At 38.3% G+C, this 16,263-nt stretch overlaps 1 protein-coding gene across 1 annotated transcript in view; it reads right to left on the bottom strand.

Moving 5' to 3' along the window:
* MCUB (mitochondrial calcium uniporter dominant negative beta subunit) overlaps positions 1–16,263 on the bottom strand; it is a 108,162-nt gene that overhangs the window by 1,339 nt on the left and 90,560 nt on the right. The window contains exons 5-7 of the mRNA XM_025385309.1: positions 4,413–4,573; positions 2,824–3,027; positions 2,110–2,226 (exon numbers count right to left, since the gene is read on the bottom strand). Of these exons, the coding sequence (XP_025241094.1) occupies positions 2,110–2,226; positions 2,824–3,027; positions 4,413–4,573 (482 nt within the window). The remainder of the gene's footprint in view (positions 1–2,109; positions 2,227–2,823; positions 3,028–4,412; positions 4,574–16,263) is intronic.

Raw genomic sequence — 16,263 nt, 5'->3', positions numbered from 1 at the left:
CAGCCTATTGTGACCTCCGCCTCCCTGGTGCAAGTGATTCTCCTGCCTCAGCCTCCCAAGTAGCTGGGACCACAGGTGCCTACCACCATGCCTGCCTAATATTTTTTGGTATTCTCTGTAAAGATGGAGTTTCGCCATGTTGCCCTGGCTGGTCTTGAACTCCTGGACTCAAGTGATTTGCCCACCTTAGCTTCCCAAAGTGATGGGATATAAATATTTCAATATTATATGTGGATCTTTTTAAAAGATGAGTTTACTAATTCATCCTTATGTATTTAAAAAAATAATAGTTGATGGGTGCTGACGAGTTTATGGGTGCAGCACACCAACATGGCACAAGTATACATATGTAAGAAACCTGCACATTATGCACACGTACCCTAGAACTTAAAGTATAATTAAAAAAAAAAAAAAAGGTTTAAAACAACCAAACCAAATAATAATAATAATAATACTAGTTTATCCCCTTTATAATGGTTTTCCAGTTCATATTCTTTAAAAAACCCTTAAGCTACCACTTTATCTTTTTATCTCCACTTTATTACCTTAGAGATAATTAACAAGGTGTTAAATATTTAAAAAATTTTTTTTAGAGATGGGGTCTCACTCTGCTGCCCAGGCTGGAGTGCAGTGGTGTTATCATAGTTCACTGCAGTGTTAAACTCTTGGGCTCATGGGATCCTCCTGCCTCAACTTCCCAAGTAGCTAGGACTACAAGCATGTGCCACCACGCCCAGCTAATTTAAAAACAAATTTTGTAGAGATGAGGTCTCACTATGTTGACTAGGCTGGTCTCCAATTTCTGGACTCCAGAGATCCTCTCACCTCAGCCTCCCAAATCGCTGGGATCACACTAGGCTTACCTTCTAAATCTCAAAGGCACTGTCCTATAAACTAGCTGAAAGAATATTCCTTAGCCTTCTCAGATAGGATTATTCAAATATAAGGGAATCCACAAAATTTTTTTAAAAGCATTATATTTTTCTATAGAATGATTATATGAAATAAAATACATTTTTTTAAAAGGCTTGGCCAGACATGGTGGCTCACACCTGTAATCCTAACACTTTGGGAGGCCGAGGTGGGCGGATCACTTGAGGTTAGGAGTTTGAGACCAGTCTGGACAACATAGTAAAACTCCGTCTCTACTGAAAATACAAAAAAAGTAGCCAGGCATGGTGGCAGGTGCCGATAGTCACAGCTACTCAAGAGGCTGAAGCACAAGAATCACTTGAATCCAGGAGGTGGAGGTTGCAGTGAGCTGGATTGCGCCACTACACTCTAGTTTGGGTGACAGCAAGACTCCGTCTCAAAAAAAAAAAATAAATAAAAATGAAATTAAAACGCTCTTCAATTTTTGAACTACAAAATTTGAGTGATTCTGTTTTAAATTTTAGGGATGAGTAATTTAGAAAGTACAGATAATAAAAGGTTTGATTACCAACTACTAAACAAGCATGCACTGAGCAATGGAGGATATTTTTACTAAAACTTATGAAATTACTGATAAAAATGGAAAATCAGGTGATGTGCTGAGAAGTCACCATCTGAACAAAGTTAATGAGTAAATTGGGAGGCCAGAGATAACTGGCTAACAAACAGATTGTGAAAAAGTACTTAAGAATATAGACTCCGAAATCAAACTTGTGTTCGTACCATGGTTCCTTCACTTTCTAGCAGTGTATACCTGAGTAAGTGCCTTTCAGAAGGGAAAAAGATGAAGAGAGGAATACTATAATGATTCTTCTATCTTTAGGGAAAAGAAACTTATAAATGCCTTAAATTCCTTATCACAGTGTTCACCTTCCTAAAATTCTGTTTTTTATTATTGGCTTAGAAATGGATTTCCAGTGAAAGTTTTTATTTTACTATCTCAAGTCATTTAAGAAAGTTTAACACATATTTAAAGCTATCTTCATATACAGAAGAGTAAAACTGTGGGATATGAAATTAATATGAAATATGTCAACCATTTCAATGAACAATCCTACAACACACAGAAATCTAGGACCAAGATTTAATTTGTGAGGATGAGCCACCAATTGTATTTCCCTGATACTAAGTTCAGGCTCCCAAACAAACCAGCTATAAGATGTATTTGTAGTATACCTTAGCAAGGTCTTCTTTTAACTTGTTGTATTGCTCCACATCAAAATGCTGTTGCTTTGATTTCTTGTGGAAGAACTGAAGAAATTGCCTACTCTTAACAGCTGAGTAAGTATAATCCTTAAAAAAAAGAGAAGAAAATAACATGTTCTGAATGAACATAATGCCTCTGCAAGAAGGATACTTGACTCAGCAACACCAAAGCAAAAGAAGGCAGATGAATGGGTAAAATATTTGCAATGGCCATGAGAGTAAGCATAAGCCAACACAAATAAAACATTTAGTCTCATTTAAGATCTGCTGCTCCTTTCAAAAACAGGCAAGCTGGGAGAAATTACACATAATGGGAAAGAAGAAGGAAGAAAAAAGAAAAGGGAGATTTTTGGCATACTGAATAAACCATGAGACAAAGCTGATATTACTGAATGTTTTGCAATGCAAATTCAGTTTTATTTATAAATGAGGGCACAGAGAACACATGTTTATCCCAATGGAGGAATCTGTGTGTTACACTACTTACTTCTCCATAGAAGTTATATATAATTTCTCTGTGTTGTAAGTCTTCATCCAGTCTTGTGAAAAACAATACATTTACCAGCTCATAAAAACCCAGATGGCAGTAATTCAGTAAATAAAAAGGCTTTATTGCTCATTGCTTAGATAAGAGATTCTTTGCAAAGATGTTCTAACTTACCATTTTCCTAACAAACTACTCACCTGTCGAGTGACTAAAAAGTATGCAAAAAAGACCATAGAATTTGCAAATGTGATGAAGTATGTAACTGGTTCCATGATATCCCAGGAGTACACCCACCACGTGAGCCAGGCTAGTGCCCCACCCTGAATGGACAGCAGTGCCAATCCAGCCCACAGGAGTCCGCTGGTTTTGGCTTCCGAATGAGCTGCTATTCCAGCTTTCACCTGAGGGGGAATGAAAAACTTAATTCTGTTTACAAATACACCAACTAAAGGGACAAAAAGCAAGATGAAAAAGAACTCTTAAATGCACATCTGTATTACTTTGAAGAGGTCAGATATATGGAAAAACAATTTATAAAACATATACATGAATGAGTAAATACTCATTACCATATCAGCTCATTAATCTTTTTAAAATTATAAAGGTAGTAACTGCCCTTGGAAAAATGAATAGTATAGAAGAGTATACAATGAAAAACTCAGAAGTCATCCTCTGAGACCCAAATAAAATTAGAGGCCTACTTGACTCAGCAATTCCACTTCTAAGAATTCATTCTGAAAATATATCTGCATACACAAAACCCATTACAGATGCATTCTTAAAAGCAGAAGTCCAAAACTAATCCATATGCCCATCAAGATGTTACACAACTGTAATGAAGCTCTGTGCCGATAAGGGGAGATTTCTATAATACGCTGAAAAAAGATGAGAATAGTGCATAATAGTGTGCTTCCTTTTCTGAGAAAAAGAATAAGAATATATTTGTATTTGTTTGTACACAGATAAAGGAAATCTAAAATGATTCATAGGTGTGGAGAATGTAGTAACTGGGAGGATAGGGTGGGAGGAAAACTTCAGATTTTTAAATTTTAATCCAAGTAAATATATTACAAGTAAAGAAAAAACTAAAATGGTAAACAATCAAAAAAATAAAACAAGTCCCTCTCTCTGACATCCTCCAAATACCCTTAGAGGTAATTACTATTAAAACTTCCTTACATCTCCAGAAACTTTCCATTCATATTGAGAGATACACATAGACCTTTCCATTTAAATAAACATCACAAATGGGATTATAAGTCTAAAGAATGCAATTCTTTCCCTTGAAACAAACACATTTCCCCAACTATCCCCCCAAATCAAAGTTATTGTTTCCACACCATTGATTAACTTTAGATGCTAGTTATTACCAACTTTCCAGCTGCAATTCTGTTAGGCGGAGTAAGGGCTCTGGGCCTATTCTCTAAAAAGGAAAGGGAGGTAGGACTCCAGCTAGTGCTTCCCTGCTCATATGACACTTATTTACAGAGACATTACGACTGATCTCTGGAGAGGAAGCATGGCATAGAGTTTAAGATGGCAGCTCTCAACACAGGCCACATGAGCTCAAGTCCAGGCTCTACATGTATTAGCGATATACCTCTGTGGCTCAGTTTCCTCATCTGAAAAAATGAGGAAGATAGAAGTCCTGAACTTACAGGTTGTTTGTGAGGAGTAAAGGAGAAAATTAGCATATGGAAAGCATTCAGAAAGGTGCTCACATGAGGAGCACTCAATAAACACTAGGTATTATTTTCAAATACGCTCAACCGTGATGCTTCCTAACCTGTTCAAGGGGCTGCAGCTGTTCCTTCAGGTGGTCAATTTTCTCCAGTAAATGGTGCTCTCTCTTTTTCTGAGACTCTTCTAAATGCAAGATTGTAAATAGTCTATGAACCAAGGATTTCATGTGTTCCATCTCAGCAGTGTGCTCATTACTTGGTTTTTCTGAGAAAAGACACAAGGGAAACAAGCCAGTCACCATATTGTTCCTGCAGGGTGTGTAAGTCTTTCTGTCCCCAGTTCTCTTTCCAAATATTATTTTAGGATCCACAGGGTAAGGAAGCTGGTGTACAAACATGTAAACAAGGTGTAATATACATTTCAAAAGCAGTTCAAGAGTATGTTCTTTTCAACAAAGAGTGTCACAGTAAACAACAAAGTGTGGATCTGAAAGGCAGTTCATATACAAGGTAAAAAAAAAAAAAAAGTCACCGAAAAACATGCCACTTTGGCATAAGGATTTTTTTTTTTTTTTTTTTTTTTTGAGACGGAGTCTCGCTCTGTCGCCCAGGCTGGAGTGCAGTGGCCGGATCTCAGCTCACTGCAAGCTCTGACTCCCGGGTTTACGCCATTCTCCTGCCTCAGCCTCCCGAGTAGCTGGGACTACCGGCACCCGCCACCTCGCCCGGCTAGTTTTTTTGTATTTTTTAGTAGAGATGGGGTTTCACCGTATTAACCAGGATGGTCTCGATCTCCTGACCTCATGATCCGCCCGTCTCGGCCTCCCAAAGTGCTGGGATTACAGGCTTGAGCCACCACGCCCGGCCCGGCATAAGGATTATTATGAGCTGAAGGCAACTGAAAATAAGCAGACATAAGTAAGACTCTCCGGCCTCTCCCTATTTGCCCAAAAGCAGGACACCAATTTTACAAAGACCCCTCTACCAGAAAGAACAAAGGTAGATCACCAGAGACAACTTTAGACCCTTTTCAGCTTAGAGATTGCACCAGAGGAATCTACATGACAAACTTTAGTAGCTTTTAACTACCTTTAACCAACTTATTTGCTCTTCCACAATTTGCTGCTCCCAGAGATTCAAGGCCCTTTTCCTTTGTCTTGTCACAACTCTAAAAATGTATTGTTCTTTGTAGAAGATGCTCTGTCAGCAGAGGTTCAGAGCCACCTCTTTGAGAATTACTCATTCCTTGGATACCTCCCATGTGTCTATGAAACATACATATTAATAAACTACTGTTTGATTTTTTATTAGTAATCTCTTTTATTACAGGGGTCCATCCCAGCTAAGAACTAAGAGTAAAGGGAAAATTATTTTTCAACTCTTACAGGAATTACGGTTTCAGAGTTTTTAATATAGACTTCTCTCATCCCACCTTCTCTATGGGTTTATAAGGTCCATATAAAATTACGCTCAGCCTATGAGAAGTCCCTCAGATTGATACCTTTCTGAGAGCTGTAATTGTTCATTATCACTGTAAGAGAACGTGAGGGAGGACAAGGTGAGAGGAAGGGAAGATGGACCTTCCCACCAGGCAGCAGCAAACAACTGCAGAAAAGAGAGACGTGTGTCTAGAGTCGGTATCAGTCCAGTGAGTTTTCCAGTTTGTGTCAGTAGTCCGGAAGTTATCAGTTGTTTGTGTCAGTAGTCCGGAAGTTATCAGTTTGTGTCAGTAGTCCTGAAGTTATTTTTCTTCCATCACTACCCAATTCAAGACTGTTGTAGTCTTTACCCTCTTCCATAGTCTAGGCTATAGCTGCCATAGAGGGGTGAAAGCTAGGTGTTCCCTTTTAGGCTTTGAGATCTGTAGAAAAGTCAGAGTCCTTTTGTTAATGAAAACTGTATTGGTATGTAAAAGATCTATATACAGAGAAAAGGCATAGATGGGACAAAATTTTGTCCAAAACCATGGAGTATATAACAAAGATAGACAAAGCTGGGCACTAAAACAGCAAGGGTAAATTTTATTAATAACTATTGCAATAGGGTCCAGTGTGAACCGAACTCAACTTCAATTTGTGCAGAGATGACTGTTTTAAAGAAAGAATGACAGAATAGGCAGAGTGAACAGCAGGGGCTTGAACAGAGTCAGGGAAATGAAAATTTACAAAAAGTGGATAGTTGGTTAATGTTACTGGGCCATCTGGGTTTAATTGGTAACTATCCAGAAGAGAAATAAACTTCTCATATCTTATGACAGGATGCAAGTCAGAGCCAGGCACCCACGGGTTGGGAGTAAGAGAGTTATGTCCTTGAATATTAGCATTTCAAAGAGAGACTCCCAAGAGAGGACAGGTTTAGGTGATAAAAAATGTATACCCCCAGGCCAGGTGAGGTAGTTCACGCCTGTAATCCCAGCACTTTGGGAGGTCGAGGTGGGTGGATCACCTGGGTTCAGGAGTTTGAGATCAGCCTGGCCAGCATGGTGAAACCCCGTCTCTACTAAAAACACAAACAGCAGCTGGGCATGGTGGTGCACACCTGTAGTCCCAGCTACTCGGGACGCTGAGGCAGGAGAATTGCTTGAACCTGGGAGGCAGAGGTTGCAGTGAGCCGAGATTGCACCATTGCAATCCAGCCTGGGCAACAGAGAGAGACTCTGTCTCAAAAAAAAAAAAAAAAAAAAAAATGTTCTGGTGAGGGCTCAGAAGTTCTTTGCAAGTCCATAACAATAATGGTGTTTATTCCAGCTTCCAATAAGATATTCCTCATTTCAAAGAGCTTATCAGATTGGCCTTTACCATATATATATTTTTGGATTTTTAGTAGAGACAAGGTTTCACCATGTTGGCCACACTGTTCTCAAACTCCTGACTTCAAGTGATCCACCTGCCTCAGCCTCCCAAAGTGCTGGGATTACAGGTGTGAGTCACCACGCCCAGCCTACCATCGATATTTCTACCAACATTCTGATCATGACCACTTAAGTAAATCTCTAAAAACTTTCAGACTTCCTACAGCTATTCTCTTCCGAGCCCTCACCAGAATTGTCCTTAACACTCTGTTCATGGCAATATAGGCTATTTCTAGTCTGCTCTTCCAAACTCTTCCAGCCTTTGCCCATTACCAAATTCCAAAGCCACTTCCACCTTTTCAGATATTTCTTATAGCCCCACTCCTGGTACCAATTTTCTGTCTTAGTCTATTTTCTGCTGCAACAGCAGAATATCACAGACTGGGCAACTTACAAAGAACAAAATTTTATCTACTCACAGTTCTGGAGTCTGAGAAGTCCAAGACCAAGGTGTTGGCATATCGGTGAGAACCTTCTTGCTGCATCATCCCATGGCAAAAGGGAGGCAGAGAGAAAGCAAGTGTGTATGCACAACAGCACAAGAAGGGGCCAAACTCATCCTTTTGTAAGGAACCTACTGCCATGATAACCTCTCCAGTGAAAATGGCATTATTCTATTCATTAGGGCAGTGCCCCCATGAGCCAAACACCTCCCAATACGCCTCACATCCCAACACTACAACACTGGGGATCAAGTTTCCAACACATCAACTTTGGGGAACATACTCAAAGTACAGCATTGCTCTAAAGATGACGTTCTATGGCTTACTGACCTATCACCAGGTTTTGGCTGGAATAAACAGTAAATTTTCCAGATGGTACTGAGCTTTCTCAGACAGGCATTCTAAGAGAACTGGAGTTGTCATCCAAACAATGTGACCTTGAGCTATTAGAAACTATGCAAATGTTTGTTCAAGTCTCTTCGTGTGTGTGGTTTGAGGGGGGCAGTGTTGACAACATTTGTGCTGAGAGTTTACAGTTTTTATAGGCCATGGTTAACGCCTAGTTGAGAAGAGGGTTCTGAGGAACCTGACTGAAGTTTAGTCAAGGTGAGAGTCTTTGTCAAGTGGCATGAAATGTTTATCTGAGTTCAACAATGAGTGCCCTTGGCTGCCACCACAGAATTCATGTGTTACACTACCAACCTAAACTGACTCATAATATTTGTCTGTGGCACCTCCTAATAAAGGCCAAAAATGAGAGATAATTATTATTTTCCTTTTCTTCAGAAGCTTATTTCTCGTACATGTGTCTTCCGTGTGAACTTAATTTTCATACCCCAAATTTTCAAATCCAAATTTGCAATGTATTAGGAATATTTTAGTTAAATGGAGTTTAAATAACTTTTTTGAAAACTCCAAATTTGTGATTTTATAAATTTCATTTTCAGTTAATCCAGTATGATTCCTCTGCCATTGTTTTCCTTCCAACTATACCTGCTGTGTCCCTGTTTACTTTACACTCTGAGACTTGGCAAGTCTGATACAGTTTTCATAAGCTGAGGTTCCAGAGAAACCTGGGCTCACTGACCTCCCATTTCCAGGGAGGCTTCTGCCCTAGGAGTTCAATTCCAACAAACAGCCCTTCCAGGCAGCAAGCGGGGTTTTCTAATGAGCAGGCAGGAGTGGGGAGGTTGTGCTTTATCCCACTTGGACCTAAGGCTTATGGTCCATGTGGTGGTTTGATGGTTAGGAAGGTCATGTAGAGCAATGGGATGGCCTGTAAACATCTTTTTCCACTTGTTTGTTCATACATGCAACCCAAAGAACAGCAAGTGAAAGACCTTCCAGGGAGTTAGGAACTCACTGGACATGAAAGTTGTGTAATATCTTAACAGGGATTTCCACTTCTATATTTTTCAATTTCTGTCACCCTCTCTTTGAAGTTAAATACTGCCCTGATGTTAAAAGAGAATTCAGAATGGAAGAAAGTTAGTCAGTGTTGAAATAAGTGATTCATTTTAATTTCTTTATTCTTCTTTGTATTTGAAAATCCCATATAATGTTCAAATATACAATTAAAATTTTTAAAAATTATTTTTATTTGAGGGGTCCTCAAAGAAATGGCTGACAAAAGTGACAGGACATGATAGTTGGTACAAGATCAACCTGGATCATATTTCTATACCAAAAAGTAAGAAAGTACTTACAACAAACGGGGGAGAGGGAGTAAGTGACAAAGACAGAGGAGTCACTGGTGTTCAAACTGTACACTGTATGGCTAGCTGGAGCTGCTTCAAGCTGGAGGACTTTTTTAAAAAGCAATTTCTTACTTAAATTCCCTCCCTGTTGATGGCTCTTGCCTCATCTAGAATTTGGCTGCAAAATGATGATTTTCCACCTCCAGAAACTCTCCCACATTTACCAGTAGATGCTCAGCACCTCACTGTAAGTAAGAGCCTTCTATTATTTGTTGATCTATTTATTTTATCACCAATTTATTAAGGCATAGCCTTATGAATTTCTTCCTCCTACCCTTAACAGTGTATAATTATAGCTTACTGGGAGAAGACGCCTCAGAAGCCAATACTAGCTGGAATTCTTAAACTGTAATTGGTGAATTGCTGGACACTCAGTGTGAATTAGCATTGAAGGAAAAACTCCCACACTTTCATGAGTTTTATCTCCTGGAACCTTACCAGGTTCTCACAGTGAAGATCAGAGATCAGAGAAAAATACTATCTCTGCTTTGGGCAGGAGGAAAGGAAAAATAACCATTCTGAAATAGCCCTGAGCACATGTCCTCCATAATGGGAAACTACTTTACCAGAGCCTTATCTGACTTGGACAAAGGGCAATTAGTCAACTACAGACCCCTCTAGCCTTACTGCCTCATACAGGAGAATAAAAGAGGCTAAACTCTTGTAAAGATTACAGTCTAGAGACACAGGCCCAGTGAAAAAGATATATATTTAATAATAAGACTAGGGTAGGCATGGTGGCTCACACCTGTAATCCCAGCACTTTGGGAGGCCGAGGCGGGTGTATCACGAGGTCAGGAGATTGAGACCGTCCTGGCTAACACGGTAAAACCCTGTCTCTACTGAAAATACAAAAAATTAGCCGGGCGTGGTGGCGGGTGGCAGGAGAGTGGCGTGAACCCAGGAGGCAGAGTTTGCAGTGAGCTGAGATCACACCACTGCACTCCGGGCTGGGTGATAGAGCGAGAGTCCGCCTCAAAAAAAAAAACAAAAAAACAAAACAACAACAACAAAAAAGATTATAGAATGATTCCTCTCCTCAATATCTTACCACTACATTAACAGGGCTCCAGTTTTATACAAGGCACAGATTCTATTTGAGAAAGAATTTATAGGGAAACCCCCAAAACATCAGGAGAAACAAAAATAAGGACACTAGAGGAAAGCCTGATACCTACAGCTACAGCAAACATTAAACATCTAACTCCTAGCCACATAAAACTTCACACTAAAGACCTATTCAGTTCAGTTTCTATTGCCTGATACCTCATGTCTAGCTTTCAGCAAAAAATTTAAAGACAAGGTAAAAGGCAAAGAAAAAAACAACAACAGCCACAGTTTGAGGGGACAAGACAAGCATCAGAACTAGGCTCTGATATGGCAGAAATTTTGGAATTATCGGAGTACGATAGTAAAGCAACTATGATTAAAGGCTCTAATGGAATGAGTATACAATATGCAAGAACAGATGAGTAATGTAAATGGAGAGCTAGAAACTTAGAAAGAACCAAAAGGAATTGCTAGAAATAGGAACCACTGTAACAGAAATGAAGAATGCCTTTGATGGGCTCATCAGTAGACTAGACACTGGGGAGGAAAGAATCAGTCAGCTTGAGGTATGCCAACAGAAACTTCTCAAACTGAAAGTCAAGGAGAAAAAAGAATGGGGAAAAAAAAATCTAACAAAATATTTAAGAACTGGGACAATTGCACAAGTGTAACTTAGGCATAATGGGACTACCAGAAGAAGGAAAAAAGAGAGAAAGGAAAAGCAGCAATATTTGAACTAATAATGGCTAAGAATTGTCCAAAAGAATATTGGTAATGGCTAAAATGATAGTTTGAGATGAAAAAAAAGCTCTCTTTAAGAAAGAATTAAGACTTCCAGTTTCCTGTCTGACATAAAAAACTCAAAAGTTGTCACTCCATCCTAACAAGTAATAAATGGCTGAGTACAATGAAAATCAACAACTCTTCTTAGATGCGTAAGAAAACTAAAGTTACATGGAAAATTGCTGTCCCCAAAATTGAAGAGATAGATAAATACAGACAATGACAACTTAACGAAGCAGAGACTCATGAGCAGAAATCTGCAAAGAATCAGTACCAGGGTAGGAAAACCTGAACTGCAACTGACAAATTGCTGGAGGCTCAGCCTGGACAAATCTTGAAAACACTCCAGGGAGTCCCACAGGTGGGGGCATTCCCACCCTTTTGTGAGTTTCACTTCTGGGAGTTCTACTAGGTACTCACAGTGAAAACTGAAGAAAAATCTCCTCCTTCTGGCAGCAGGAAAGGAAAAGTAGACATTTTGAAATATGCCAGAGAATTCTGTTCTTTCTTTCTTTTTTTTTTTTTTTTTTTTTTTGTGAGACGGAGTCTCACTCTGTTGCCCAGGCTGGAGTTCAGTGACATGATCTTGGCTCACTGCAGCTTCCGCCTCCCGGGTTCAAGTGATTCTCCTGCCTCAGCCTCCCGAGTAGCTGCGATTACAGGCGCCTGCCACCATGCCCAGCTAATTTTTCTGTTTTTAGTAGAGACAGGGTTTCACCATGTTGGCAGGCTGATCTTGAACTCCTGACCTAGTGATCCCCCCTCCCTCGGCCTCCCGAAGTGCTAGGATTAAAGGAGTGAGCCACCGCGCCTGGCCAAATTCTGTTATTCTTAACAAGGACTGTCCACAAGGTAAATTATTTTCCCAGAGCTTAACTGATTGGGATTTCATTACAGCTTAGTTAACCTAGGGGAAAAGAAAAACTCAACTTCAGCACCCTCTAACCATCCTATCCCACCTAAGGTGGTGGAGGGTGGGGGAAGCACTGAGAAGCACTTGTGAAGTTCACAGTCCAGGGGTACAGGCTCACTGAAAGACTGAGACCTAATCCCCTTAATCACAGGACTACAGAACACTTCCCCTCCATACCTTACTTTATCACTATATTATAAAAGGCTTATTTACTGCAGTTCCCTTTATCCAGTATATCATATCCAGCTTTTAACACAAAATTACAAGACTTACTAAAAGGCAAAAAACACAGTTTGAACAGACAGAATAAGCATCAGAACGAAAGCCAGACATGGCAGGAACGTTGGAATTATCAGACTAGCAACTTGAAATAACTACAAATAATATGCTAAGGAATCTACTAGAAAAAGTAGATAACATGCAAGAACAGATGGGTAATGTAAGAAGACAGATGGAAATTCTAAGAAAGAATTCAAATAAAATGCTAGAGATGAAAAGCATTGTAACGGAAAGGAAGAATGCCTTTAATGGGCTTGTTAGTAGATGAAACACAGCTGAAGAAAGAATCTCTGAGCTTAAGGATATTTCATTAGAAACTTTCAAAACTGGTAAGCAAAGAGAAAAAAGACTGGGGAAAAAAAATAACCAGAACAGAATATTCAAGAACTTTAGGACAACTACAAAAGGAATAACATGTATGTAATGAAAATACTAGAAGGAGAAGAAAGGAAGGAACAGAAGAATTATTTGATTAAAGACTGAGAATTCCCCCGAAACTAATGTCAGATAGCAAACCACAGATCAGGAAGCTCAGAGAACACCAAGCAGAACAAACGCCAAGAGAAAACTACACATAGGTATATCGTTTTCAAAGTGCAGAAAATCAAAGATAAAGAAAATAATTCTTAAAGAAGCCAGGGACAGCGGGGGAACCCTTAGCTATAGCAGAGAAGAAAAGAAATTAAACCTGACTTCTCTGAAATCATGCAAGCAAGAAGTGGGATAAAATATTTAGTGTTGAGAGGCAAAAAAAAAAAAAAAAAAAAAAAAAAAAAAAGGCCTAAAATTTGGTACCCTGTGAAATTATTCTTCAAAAGTAAAGGAGAAACAAAGATATTTTCAAACAAAACTTACTGAATTTGTTGCTAGCAGGCCTGCCTTGCAAGAAATATTAAAAGAAGTTCTTCAGAGAAAAGCAAGATGATAAAGGCTGGAAATTTAGCTCTACAGAAAGAAAGAGAATCAGGGAGGGAATAGTAGAGGTAAAATAAAAACCTTTATTTTTATTATTTTTAATTGATCTACTAGATAACAGTCAGTTCAAAAGAATAATGCTAACACTGGTTTTGACTATGTATGCTTGGTATACCTATGCTTACGAATCACTGAAATGAACGACAGCCGTGAGACAAGGGGCATGAGGGAGGAATTGGGATTTTTTTTATTATAAGGTATTTGCACAGCCGTGAAGCAGTATAATGTTATTTGAAACTGAACTTGCAATAGTTGTAAATGTATATCGCAAACTCTTAGGCAACCACTAAAAAAAGAAGTATAAATAATATGCTGGAAAAGGAGAGAAAATGAATATACAGAATGCTCTATTAAAAACCAAAAAAGGCAGAAAAAATGTGGAAGACAAAAACAGGAAAAAAAAAACAACAATGGCAACAAATAGAAAACAGTAGCAAATACGGTAGATATTATGTATATCAGTAATCAATTTGAATGTCAATGGCCTAAATGAACCAATCAAAAGATAGAGCTTGTCAGAGTGGATCAAAAAACCAGATCCAACTATGTATTGTCTATAAGAAACCCACTTTAAATATGAAGACACATATAGATGAAAAGCAAAGGGATGAAGAAAGATATACTATGCTAACACTAATAAAAAGAAAGCTGAAATAGCTATATTAATTTCAGGCAAAACAGACATTAGAGCAAGGAAAGCTACCAGGAGTAAAGGGAGACATTACATAATAATAAAAGGCCAATTCTCCAAGACATAACAATTCTTAATGTGTATGCTCCTAACACAGCATCAAAGTACATGAGGCAAAACAAAAACTAATAGAACTACAAGAAGAAACAGATGAATTCATGTTTACAGTTGCAGACTTCAACATTCCTCTGTTAGAAATGGACAGATCTGCCGAGCAGAAAATCAGGAGGTATACAGTTGAACTCAATAGCACCATCAATCAACTGAGATAAATGTGACATCTATAGACTATCCAAAAACAGCAAAATACACATTCTCAAGTTCACAGACAACATCTCATTAAGAGAGATCACACTGAAGGCTATAAAACTCACATGAGTAAATGTGAAAAAAGAAAAATACAATGTATGCTTTTGGATCTCAGTGGAATTAAAATAAAAATCAATAACCCAAAGATAGCTGGAAAATCCCAAAATACTTAGACATGGGTCAAAGAAGAAATCACAAGAAAAAAATTTAAAATATTTTAAAATAAATGAAAATACAACTTATCAAAATTTATGGAAGGCACTGAAAGCAATGCTCAGAGGGGAATCTATAGCATTGAATACATATAATAGGAAACAATAAACATCTAAAATTGGAAAATCTAAACTTATACTTTAAGAAACTAGAGAAAGAGGAGCAAATGAAATGAAAAGCAAGCAAAAGAAAAGAAATAATAAATATTAGAGTAGAAACCAATGAAATCGAGAACAGAAAATCCATAGAGAAAAATCAATGATGTTAAAAGCTAGTTCTTCGGGGAAAAAATCAGTTAAATTGATAAACTATTAGCCAGGTTAATCAAGAAAAACAAGAGAGACAACAAGTTATTCATGTTAGAAATGAAATGAGGGCATTTAACTACAGATCCCATGGACATTAAAAGGAAAATAAAGAAATACTATGAAAAACTCTATGCCCACAAATTCAATAACCTAGATAAAATAGATTAATTCTCTAAAAGGCACAATCTGTCAAAACTCACACAAAAAGAAATAGACAATCTGCATAAGCCTATACCTATTAAGCAATTGAATCAATAACTAATAAACTTCCAAAACAGAAAGGACCAAGTCCAGATAGATTTCCTTGGTGAATTCTACCAAACATCAAAGGAAGAAACTGTATTAATTCTCTACAATCTCTTTCAGAAGACAGAAGCAGAGGGAATATTTCCTAACTCATTATATGAGGCCAGCATTACCTTAATACTAAAACCAGACAAAAACACTGTAAGAAAACAAAACCACAGACCAACATCTCTGGTGAATATAGACACAAAAATCCTCAGCAAAATAATAGCAAATAAAATACAACAATGTCTAAAAAGACTGCTACACCACATCTAAGTGGGATTTATCCAGGTATGCAAGGCTCAACATTTGAATATGAATTCATGGAATCCATCACATCAACAGACTAAGGAAGAAAAATCACACGATCATATCAATAGATGCAGAAAAAGCATTTGACAAAATCCAACACCAATTCACAATGAAGACTCTCAGCAAACCAGGAACACAAGGCAATTTCCTCAACTTGTGAAAGACAATGAGAAAGCAAGTCATAGCCTGGGAGAAAACATTTGCCAAAGACACACCTGATAGAAGACTGTTATCCCAAACATACAAATAACTCAAAAGAAAATGAACAACCTGGTCACAAAATGGGCAAAGATCTGAAAAGACACCTCAACAAAGAAGACTTAGATGGCAAATAGGCATATGAAGAGATGCTCAACATCGTATGTCATTAAGAAACTGCAAATTAAAACAATGACTACACACCTACTACAATGGTGAAAATCACACCCAAATCACTGATATCACCAAGTGCTGGTAAGGATATGGGGCAACAGGAATTCTCATTCACTGCTGGTGGGAACACAAAATGGTACAGCCACTTTGGAAGACAGCTTGACAGTTTTACACAAAACTAAACACTCTTACAGTATGTGCCAGCAATCCTGCTCCTGGGTATTTAACCAAATGATTCGAAAACCTATGTGCAAACAAAAATCTGTACATGTGTGTTTATAGCAGCTTCATTCATAATTGCCAAAACTTGGAAGTATACCAGATGTCTTTCAGTAGGTGAATGAATAAACTGTGGTACATACAGATAATGAACTATTATTCAGCCCTAAAAGGAAATGAGCTAACAAGCTC

This window comes from Theropithecus gelada, chromosome 5 (genome assembly GCF_003255815.1).
Source record: "Theropithecus gelada isolate Dixy chromosome 5, Tgel_1.0, whole genome shotgun sequence".
Taxonomy (NCBI): domain Eukaryota; kingdom Metazoa; phylum Chordata; class Mammalia; order Primates; family Cercopithecidae; genus Theropithecus; species Theropithecus gelada.
The sequence above is the reverse complement of the archived record's forward strand: the minus strand, read 5'-3'. Positions and strand labels throughout refer to the sequence as shown.